The sequence below is a fragment of the Bidens hawaiensis genome, unplaced genomic scaffold (genome assembly GCF_021521415.1).
Source record: "Bidens hawaiensis isolate Kalapana, Puna unplaced genomic scaffold, B.hawaiensis_p1.1 tig00034650_1, whole genome shotgun sequence".
Classification (NCBI taxonomy): domain Eukaryota; kingdom Viridiplantae; phylum Streptophyta; class Magnoliopsida; order Asterales; family Asteraceae; genus Bidens; species Bidens hawaiensis.
In genome coordinates, this window is record NW_027496004.1 from 43,415 (window position 1) to 55,144 (window position 11,730).

Below are 11,730 nucleotides of genomic sequence, written 5' to 3' on the forward strand. Positions count from 1 at the left end.
CTAAATCTCATCATTAACTATATACCTTAAAGGAGAACTCAACTAAGTTGACAATCATGTCGTATGAATCATACTCCTTTGCTGTGGTCACACTCCATGTTGTAACAGGTACGTATATAATTATAGGTTTGCCATGTTAACATGTGTTTCCATTACCAACATGATGAACTAATCAACACCAGTACCCAAAATACGGATAATGGGCTTAAGAGTTTGATAGGACACTGCCCAGACAACTAGTAGCAAGCAATTGACAAACAAGTTTCGAACCATGATATGTTGGAAGGGACATAAGCAATAATCAATTAGATTGCAAGCAGTATGTGAGATTAATTCAATGTTTTTCTCTAATTGAGAAAATATTATTGTATATGAGAGTGAGAACGTACACATTAAAAATGCGCTACATGATGATGTTGGGACCATCTCTCTAATTCCTAATGTACAATGATATTGAGTGTAGGATTATTTCCTTTTTCGGTTGTCAAATAGTGTCATAACAAGCCTTTTTATTATCACTTGATGATATTGTGCAATAAATGTTTTGACGGAATCCGTTCAAGACGTCACCCCAGCATACGAGCCTTCATTTTCGGTTACAGTCCCATATCTACGGGGCTATGGTACCATGAGATTGGGTGTTACCTGTCCCGCCATTTGGTTTGATCATGCATAGCTTGGATTTACTTTCAGAATTACTTGGTAATATTAAAGTGGTTTGGTAATGGTTTTACTAGGCCTGCCCTATGTAGGTTTGGGAATTGTCTCATCCTATCAACAAAAGTTTTGACTTTTAATGAAAACACAATCACATAGTTTTTACATATATACTACATGAAAAAAAAATTGAGTGGTTAAGTATATAGGTTTAATCTACATGGTTGGATGCGAACCATTTTTTTTACAACTTTGCTTATTTGACAATTTAAGTCCTATAGGTTTAAAATTTGGTTAAATACCTCACAAATTTGAATCAAGTGTTTAATAAGAATAATAGTTGACTTTGATTCTTACATAAACTAATAATAATTAATCCAATAAAATTTGTCACAACGAACAAATACCGATCAAATTCCCACTACATTTCTGTCACAGCTCACAACATATGGGTTTCATGCACCTAGTACCGAGTTAGAAGCAAAAACACCAATACATGCATCCATATTTTAGGTTTGTGAGCTATCTCTGACAATACAACTATTGTTCGTGTTATAATACCATGAAAGATAGATAGGCACGTAAACATTGTGAGAATAACTCTTACAAAACAATCAAGACAAATCACAACTTTTTTCTACAAAGAACAAACACACCAAAAGACTCGATGTAGTACTGAGTGTATGAACCATCTCCGATAATATAATTACGTATAACACGAGGCACAAAAATATGTTAAGAGACTCTTGATATATGAAGCCTGAGCTACCGCTAACACATCAACGTTTAGTTTGTTCGCCTTTTCTAGGACTCTGGTTCAAATCCCCCACAAGGATCCTTTCCTCACGGTCGCCTCCTTGTCCCGTCCGTGACCACGGACATCCCCAAGACACTTGCACCATTCATCGCCTTCTCCTTCACGTGTACGCCACATAACCCTAACTTAAAATATTCTCGTGCCAAAATTTGAAATTAATTCAAACCCTAACTCAAAACCCCCAATTCTGACTCCATAAACCCATCAAATGGACATCGACGTGTCCGGCTGGATCCTCGAATTCCTCCTGCGTCAAAACTCACTTGACGATCAAACCCTAACCAATCTCATTCGCGTCCTCCCACTGCCCAACAACAACCCTAGACTCAAAAAAACCCTAATTTTACGAAAACTAGAGTCAGACATCAACAAAGGCATAGTCTCCGAACGCACAATCGAGCTGATAGAACGAATCGAAGAGCTGGATCACATAACAGGACTCACGGACATCTCTGATGCCATGAAAGCAGCTTATTGTACAGTTGCAATGCATCTTACTGCAACGTTAGTTGACGAGACTGCAGGTAGGTGTGTTCGGTGTTGGAATCTGACTCGAGAAACTCTAAATTTGATTTATTAAAATTTTAATTACATTTGAATTGAATATGACTTTAAGGTTTTAAATTTGACTCGAAGTTCGAATTCAAACTAACCTACTAAGCGTACAAATAGTTGACGAGATTGCAGGTATGATCAGTATTCGAAAAGGAATCGAATTGAAGGTTCAAATTCGGTTTTCAAAAACTTGAACTCGATTTGGCTGGAATTCGATTTACTAATTGAATTTTGAATCGAATACGGATTTATGGTTTTAAAATCAATTCGAAATTCAAATTCAAACCATATATATGTAGGGGTGGGGCCCGATACAAGTACGAACAAGTAGAGTAATTAGTGAAGTAGAGTAATAATACTCACTGTAGTTAAAAAAACGGTAGAGTAATAAAGAGAACTCTAGTGTTAGCATAATTACCTCTAGTTATTTATATACTTCTTGCGTTAAGGGCTGTTTGTATTTTATCCTTACACTATAAAAATGTCTTTTTAATTATTTTAATCATACTCGGGCTACTAATTCAATATCCACCCCAAAGTCCAATTTTTTTTGGGTGAATTCGAATTGAATTGGTTGATAACTTCGAATTCGAATAAACAGAATCTAATTCAAATCAAGGTTAAAAAAATTAAAATTCAAGTAATGATTTGATTAATTCAAATATTTGAAACTTGATTCGTTGAACACCCCTAACTGCAGGTGATAAGAAACAGAAGTATGCTAGTGCTGTGAATAGGTTATGGAGTGGTAGGGTTTGTGAAATGGAGAAAGGTGACGTGAGATTGGTGCAAGAAGATTTGGTGCGCTGGGTGCATGACATTGAGGCTGGGGTTTTGGATATGGATACTTGTGAGAATGTTTTGGAAATGTTTAAAGAATTCGATGTGGTGAAGACGATTCAACGGTATGTTGATGACGCGAAAGAAAAGATGGGGCCTTCATTTATTGAGTTGGCGTGTGAGACGATTTTGAATGATGAGGCTTTAAGTGAAGCTATGGGTTTGGATGAAGTTTCGGAGTTTAGAAGTGCAGAAGCAACTGATGGTCATGGTGTTACTAAGGGTAATGGTGAGTTTAAGTTTAAATTCAAGAGATTTGTGGTCACTAGTTTTGTCTCATATATCAACTGATATGCCAAAACCACATATGATCTTGCTTGAGACCAATGGTTTATGTTTATCCTTTTGTAGAAGCATTAAAGGCTCATGAAGATGAAGTTTCTAAACTCAATAATCAAAGCAAAGAAAGTGCACCAATTGCTGATGCCGGCCCTAGCAAGAAGGGTAATGGCAAGTTAAATTTTGTTTTTAAGAAAATCATATCAAGTTAATGTTATGAAGGTTTTCCTGTTAGTTTGCAACATTTATCATAGGACATTTATGTCAGTTATGTTTTCATTGGAGCTAGTTTTCCCTGTCATAAGTATATGTTAAGTGCTTAATTTTTCTAGTTTGGATTTGAGATTTGATCTATACGTAAAAGAAAATAGCGACAAGTATGGAAATAGTTGTTAGCGATGGAGATGCACATGCAACTTTATCATATTGCTAATTTGCTACTTAGTTTTTTGGTTTCTTTCATATATCAGCTGATATGCCATTACTATGTATGATCTTTTATATTGAGCTCTGTTAGTATTAGGGCTGCTAATGTGTCGTTTTATCGGGTTGCCCGCGGCAGGAACCCGAAAATCGTGTCAGATGCATGAACCCGAACACGACATGAGTATTCGTGGGTTGACATGAAGTGACGAGCACGGCCCATTTAATCCGAAAAAAGAATTTTATTTTTTGTTTTACATAAACACATTTAGCAAATTAAATAAATGGGTTAAACGTGCCATGAACCCGCTTGGTTGACACGAACACAACCTGTTTAGCTAAACGTGTTGCGGGTTTGACCCAAACCCGTTTAGACTAAACCCAAACCTGTGAATATGGTGTTGTGTTTTTGTGTCATGTCAAGATCATTCACCCTCTAATTAGCATCTTGTTTAAAAGTCAACGCTTAGTCAATTTTGCAGAATCATCAAAAGCTCGCGTGCTACCTACACGCACGCATGTTGTCTCTAAACGTCGTAGAGGAGCTAATATTGTGGATCCCACAGAGACATCTCATGACCGATATGATTGCATTCCTAGCCCTGAAGTGACTAAGGTACAAGAAGCCCTAGAGTCAAGCACTTTTGAACTACATGCAGCAGTGAAAGACCCTCTTTCCGATGCATTACGCCTTGCCGAGTCTTTAAAAGTCAACGAGAGAGGAGAAAACGAGTCTCATGCTCATGATCATGTTGGAGGTAATATTAATAACGTCAATGACAAAGCTCCAAATTCCTCACATGATAGGAAAGGTAAAGCTTTACAAGCAGATGGAGATGATGACATCATCAACGATCAAAATAGAAGGGCCAAACCTAGCTTATTTGAAAGAAATAATACAGCCCATACTACTGAGGTACCATCTTATGGATTTTTGCTTTTTGATTGTTTTATGTGATGTTACATATGATGTTTGTTAATTGGTTTTTGGTTGACTTTTGTTCAGTGGAGTGACTCCATTGATAGCTCTGATCAAGGGTCACCAACAAGGCCTCATTTACCTAGCCCCCAAAGGAGAAAGGTGTCTCCTTTAAGTGTTTACAAAATGGAAAAACTTGTAAGACAGAGAAAGAAAAAGAGATGGACTTGTTTGGAGGAAGACACACTGAGGACCGGTGTGCAAAAGTATGTCATATTTATTAACTTTTCTGTTACAGTTTTACCTAATTTTGTTTTTTGTATCCCAAATTTATTCAGTACATTTTAGTAGTTTACATATATTTTTGAAATCCATGCCATACAATTTATCGGTTTTCACAATGGGTTCAGTACGGTCTCGGTTTCGCTATTTGGGTTTGAAATTATTGGGCCGAAAAATGCAACCCCCCCCCCCAAAATAATGAATTTGGGCCTATTTTTTTTTGGTAATCAATGACTAATTGACTATTACTCATTTGGATGCATAGTTTTTGGGTGCATCATTTATTAATCTCTTATAAATTACTTAAATTGGTTATTGGTTTTCTATGTTCCAATCAGTTCGGTTTTGTTTTTGGTTGATAGCAAAACCGAACCTGAACCAAAAATTTGTTTTTTTAAAAAAACATAAACCAAACCGTCGTTTCTTGATTGGTTTAGTCACGTGACTGCGTCAGTTATTCGGTTGCGTGCACACTTCTAATTCTTAGTATGGTTTGAAACATGGGTTGAGCCGCAACCACTTAATTGTTGACTTTTGCAACTTTAACAGACAATTAATGCTTTAATTATGTGTACAATTAGAGGTGTTGTATGTAGACAAAGAAATGCAATGGTCACATTACTTTAAAGCTTGATTGCTTGTTTTTGTAGATATGGTAGAGGACATTGGAAACTGATCTTAAGTATGTACCGTGACATCTTCGAAGACAGAACCGAGGTAATTCAGCATTATCTATGTTGATATTACACTGTAATCTATATATGTATTGGCTTCAGTTTCCAAATTCATGATTTCAGGTTGATTTGAAGGACAAATGGAGAAATTTGACACGCTAACGAAAAAAAATAACGTGGTGTGAAGCAGAGGTTTGTAAATTGATTAGATTTTTTTTCCCGTGGAAAACAAGTTAAGGCAAATGATATTAGCTTTTTGTTAATATTGCAGTATTTATTAAGTATTTAGTGTCGTATTTATCTATTAGTACGCTTATAGGCGTTTTTTTGTCCGGTTTTACATGATAAAACCATGATTTTAGATACAGTATATCTTTTGACCAGGTTTTATATACCATATGTATGTAAATACTGCAGCTCTTTAGTAGAAATATTATTAACCGAGTAGAAATATTGTTAACCTTAGTTTATCTTAATGGTAGAAATTGACAGGTCGCTTTGCCCAGAAACTTTTACTTATCTTTGGGTGTATATCTTTATATAAGTGAAAATAGAAGTCATGAAACTGGTCATTTTAGCCAAGAGTTACATGATGCTATTGGTCGCATATTTCGCTTTAATTCGTATTCCATTTTATTCCATCAAAGTTGAAATAGATTATGTTGTATGCACAAAACCTTTTCGCGTATCAACTTTCTTTTGCATATAAATACACAGGCGAACTGGATGCATGTAGAAATTATTTCATTTGCGTATCCAGCTGAATAAGCTGATAGCATTCCTATTTAATGCATGAAGTTTATACATATTTAAAACCAATATTATAACTCATTTTAGAAATCAACATGAATTTTTTGTATTAAATTGATGACAATTCTTCAAAGTTCAAGCATATTAGAGCTCTTTAAAGTTACAAGATCAAGATGTTTTTGGTTGGTGGTACCGTGGTGTTGTGTAACACTATCAACTTATTAAAAAGTCAAACCACGATTGATGCCATTTTATAGCTCTAAGTTTTCATGACATCGATAGGAAATGGTGGAACATTGTCTAGTTTGTTGTACTTTTACAAGGTGTTTGAGCGTTTTTACCATTTTTCATGAATTTAAAGTTGTATTTCCAAAGTCTAATATGCCTTTTAATGCATTTACAATGACATTAAAGCATAGAAGGTAGGGGATAGCATTGTCTTAAGTTGCCTAACAACTCCTCATTGTAAATTAACATTCAACACAATTGTATAGCTTCAACATTTATGTGGTCAATGTTCTATTGGTCTTCATACCTTGTCGTTGATGTTGTTTGCTTTACCATGAATGTTTTGGATGGCAGTTTTCAAAGTGATTAGTAAGCTTTGAGAATCAAAATCTTAAGATTTTTTTAGCAATCTTTATCCGTCTTTCGCTTTGTTACATACGTTTTCATATCCATTAAGTATGCATTCGTTTCATAGTATTGCTTTGAACAAAACCCAACACTTCCGTGTGTTTATCTATTACAGATACACATTTTTAGTTTTTATAAAAGTTTATTTCTTTTAAATAGAAGCTTTATTTCTTTCAAATATCTTAATAGCTCTATACCAAACATACAAAAACTTTATGAATTCATTTACAAGATATAACGACCCACTCTATAAAATATTAAAATCTAAAACAGGACCCTATTGACTTCAATTGATGTGTCCTATAGGTTTCACTCGGACCACAAGGAATCCATGTGGCTAAACATATTACAACCACTTTGTTTGTTTGTCCTGTTCTTTGATTATGAATGTCCGGTTGAAATAAGTGCGAGTTAATCGAAGATAAAGAATGCATGAGCTTATAGTAAAAAACAAAACGTCATGTTTTCCATTAAGCCTGACAAAGTGGATGTGGCGACGACATTGGGAGGGGTCCAACACGTTGTGGTTAAGATGGAGGCCGCGACTAGTATGTAACAAAATGATTATGCCCACTTCTATAGAACTAGCAAGTTTCATAATAATGATTAGAATTGACCGGTTATAATTTGAGTAAACCCAAATTAACCCGTTGAATAAGTTTAACACACTTTAGAGACTCATGTATATTTTTATCATTTAAATCAACTAATTTTTAGACATGTGTATTTTTCATTGTCAACGACATCCTAGTATGAAATAGAAGCGAAAGGATCAACTATTATTGTAACAAAAATTAAAAAAAAAATGACACTTGTTTGGTGTCATTGTCTTTTTGTCTGGCAGTTGAGGCGATTAAAACTATCAAGTAATAATCACACATACCTTACTTTTTATGAAATGATTTGGGCTACAAAGCATTACTTATATTTAATGGTTGTCATATTCCATTGACATGATTTGAGGTAATCGGGTAGGGTTTTAATGGTTCAATCAAGTTGTGGGGCCGTTCTCATAGTCATAGCCACCTTACTTTCTAAGCCATCTCCTAGATATTTTTAGACACCATGGCCCACTTTTAATTTTCAAGTTGTACCAACATTTAATAGAATCTACAAATAGAAAATATCTGCATAGTATGAGTCAGTTTAGTTCGGTTATTATCCAAAGTTGAATGATATCAGCTAATCAGTTTTACAGTTGACAGGTTAGATGGATTTATGAGTAGAATATTAGTTGCTAAAAAAAGGTCTAATAGACCATTTACTTTCGATTTATAGTGGATTGTTATCGGTTAAATCAACTTAGCATCTATTAACCGTTCATGAACACCTCTACGTGGTATGATTTGATCAATTTGTATATTGTGGCCACAAGCACATCAAAATATAGATGTGTAAACTTACAACACCAATTACCAAACACATGTTTTTGTAAACATAGTATTGTTTCATATATGAATTAAATATAATTGTTTACAAACTTAATTTGTGAAACATGACAAATAAGTTGTCAATTAATGTATACTAAGTGTAGCTCAAAATATCAATAAGTTTTGTTTTACATGTGATTGTATCATGTGCATATCTTGCTTGCACCAAACAAGTAGATCCACATGTCCATATATCATGTTACATGTAAAATTCCAAAACTATCTTTCATTCCATTCAATCAAGCCTTCTCTCATCATCATCATTGATTCATCATCTTCTCTCTCTCAAGAATGAAGGGCATCTATGCATGGATTCCATACTGATCTATAAGTTTTATGGTCCTATTATTCTTCATTTTTCTTGATTCCCACTCATCAAACCCTAAATTCTTTGCTTTTTGAACTTTTATTCTTGCTTCAATCATTCCAACACCTTTTTTTCCCCAAAAACATCAAAAGAAACATTCCAAGTTTATAATTGCTTCTTGCCATGATGTATCGCCGGCTACAACAAATCGACATGGCGGCACCACCATCAGCCGCCAACGGAAGCTCAATAGATGGCGGTTTCACCACAGGAGATGATAGCTTTGATAACAACATGATGATCATACTAGCGGTTTTGCTTTGTGCATTAATATGTGCATTGGGGCTTAACTCAATCGTTCGATGCTTCTTTCGTTGTGGCCGGGCATTTATTTTTGGAAATGTTAGACAAACTGCGGTAGGAATGACCTCGAGGGCCCGGAAGCAAGGTAAGTTAAGTGAAATTCCGGTGGTGGTGTATCGAGCGGAGATGAAAAATCCGGCCACTGATTGTCCGATTTGCCTAGGGGAATTTAGTGAAGGTGAAAAGATGAGAAGTTTGCCTAAGTGTAAGCATTTGTTTCATGTTAAATGTATAGATAAATGGCTTGTGTCACATTCATCATGTCCAATATGTAGGCAGCTTTTATTTGCACTTGATGAAGTTTAGTTGTAATTACAAAGTTTAATATGTGGGTTTTGCAAGATTTGATCAAGTTCATAGCTAATAAGGCAAATGTATAGTTTTTGTGAGGGCTTAATGCTAATTACAATATCTCAAAGGGTGAATATGACTGAAAGTTTTAAATGGCCTTAATTTTTGTGATAAAGACACAACTATCCCTCTCTTGTTAGCAATCTAAAATCATCCACCACATATTGGCTGTCTTGTATAGCATGATATTAACTTTAATTGGTGTTAGGTTTCTTGAAATTTAATGAACAAGAATTTGAATTATATTCTTCCTTGGCTTGTTTTATAGAATTCGTTGGAATTAGAATTAGAGTTGGTTTTGAGGGTGGGCAGGGTGAACGACCGTATAGGGCTTGAAATTTCATGGGGCCAATTTATTTCCTCATTTTATGTAAGGCCCCCGACCCGGGAACCCTACTTTCTCGCTGGTTGGATTTACTCATTCACATAATTTCGTAAAATCATAGTTAATTAAAACATTTCGCGGAAATAAAAGTCATTCATGTACATAACATAAACATCTTGTCTTGAAACAGCATAACATAAGTCTTAAATATAAAACATAAATGACACGGGTGTCTTCTTCATAGCGATGCCAGTCTTCCTCTTATTTGCCACGTGTCCTCTTCAAGCAACTTGTCTCATTCTACTTGCCTGCATGCATACTAAAAGTCAACAACGCTGAGTGAGTTCTAGTTAATTAACGTACATTACATTCACTTACTTACCAACCATCCGAAGATACGTATTGATACTTACTCATTCGTCTATCATTCAATCATACATACGTACATACATACATACATACATTCATACTTCTTACTAACAACATACCTCGGATACTATAAAGATCCGGTCCTCACTTACCTTGGATATTATAAGGGTCCAGTGCCCTACATACCTCGGAATTTATAAGGATCCGGTGTCCTTCATATCTTGGATCTCCTCAGAGTCCAGTCCCTACTTACCTTAGATATTATAAGAGTCCAGTGCCCTACATACCTCGGTTATTATTAGGGCTCGGTGCCCTCTAACATACTATACTATTATAACTTCATTACATTTCCTTTCTAATTCTTTCAATCATAACTAATATAACATTACGTGCATACTAATTAATCAATCCATAACATTCACATTCATACACGAACATATATCTAATATACACTCACCATTTAAGTTAAGTGTATAAATCTAAACACATCGTAGTATGCACACACCCCCGAAAACATAACACATAGAAGGGGCTAGAACTCACCTGGATCCTGTTACGTTCGCCGTTAATAGTGATTCCTTTCTTCAACTGAGCCCGACTTACTGTTAATAACATACACGTATTAATCCTCTATACTCGTTTATTACTTATTTTCTTAAGTTAATGGGTTTAACCTTTAAGTTAACCGAAACCGACACGTAACCTTCTTTATCCGTTCATATTAATTTAATATGCTTAACTTATTCATTGTTATTATATATTTATATTATGTTCACTTCATTTTTATTCACTCACGTTCTCAACGCATTTACAAGTTTATGGTTCCGTAAGCGAGTTCGGGTCTCGGGTAGTTCCTTGCATTTAACTTAACCTTTCAATATTTTTAATATGTATTTATTTATTATTATTAATAGAATTATTATTAATCCTTATTATTATTATTATTATTATTATTATTATTATATATGTCACACCCCAACCTAAGGCGGAAATGCCGGAACGTAAGCATGATTGCTCATAGCTCGAGGTAACTATCATACAATAATGGTGATAATATCTAATAATTAGTTTATTAAATACCAAATATAACATCCATAGATAAACCAAATAATCCATAACAATAATCCATGATAATCAAAGAAATAATTCAACTTAAAACTTAAATAAATTGTTTCTTGATAAAGCCTATGGTCTCATCTAGCATTCCAAAACTCAAGTCTTTAGTTTAAACGATAACCTGCATATACGTAGAAAATACAATAGGTTTTGTCAACAATAATGTTGAGTGAGCAAGTCATCAAGTTTTGCAATAATATAATATGAAAATATAGCAAAACGTAAATAAAGCGGTAAATATACCAAACCAATAAGCAAATAAAGTGTCAGGGGAACCATTGCCAAGCGAATCGGGCACCGGTTATAACTAGACGGTCGTATGATCATACTATAATGAGAATATGGTGGACCTCTCCGAATGCGCAAATTAAACAAGTAATCAAATAGCATTTATGTCTAGCAATTCACACACAATATAACGTTTGCTAATGATTGAGATATGTATAATATGAAATACTATAAATACGTATACGCCCCCAAAACGTTTGAAAACATGTGAAAACGGGGGAATGACAAAACTCACCTTAAAATAAGCGAGTTAATAGGATATTAAGAAATAAACAACGAGTCTTCCGTTTAACGCGCCGAACGAAGATAATCAACAGAACCTGAAACTTAACAGTATGAAATTATAAGT

At 34.7% G+C, this 11,730-nt stretch overlaps 2 protein-coding genes and 1 pseudogene across 2 annotated transcripts; all 3 read left to right on the forward strand.

Moving 5' to 3' along the window:
* Positions 1-1,672: 1,672 nt before the first annotated feature.
* Positions 1,673-3,423, forward strand: LOC143586420 (uncharacterized). Its single transcript, XM_077067973.1, has 3 exons — positions 1,673-1,998; positions 2,730-3,098; positions 3,221-3,423. Exons 1-3 carry the CDS (start codon positions 1,683-1,685, stop codon positions 3,358-3,360), a joined length of 825 nt encoding a protein of 274 aa, XP_076924088.1. The 5' UTR covers positions 1,673-1,682; the 3' UTR covers positions 3,361-3,423.
* Positions 3,424-3,546: 123 nt separating this feature from the next.
* Positions 3,547-5,689, forward strand: LOC143586415 (uncharacterized). Its single transcript, XM_077067969.1, has 5 exons — positions 3,547-3,600; positions 3,996-4,487; positions 4,578-4,756; positions 5,423-5,489; positions 5,570-5,689. Exons 1-5 carry the CDS (start codon positions 3,547-3,549, stop codon positions 5,606-5,608), a joined length of 831 nt encoding a protein of 276 aa, XP_076924084.1. The 3' UTR covers positions 5,609-5,689.
* A 3,051-nt stretch (positions 5,690-8,740) lies between these two features.
* LOC143586417 (RING-H2 finger protein ATL74 pseudogene) lies at positions 8,741-9,349 on the forward strand (annotated as a pseudogene).
* The last annotated feature ends 2,381 nt before the right edge of the window (positions 9,350-11,730 follow it).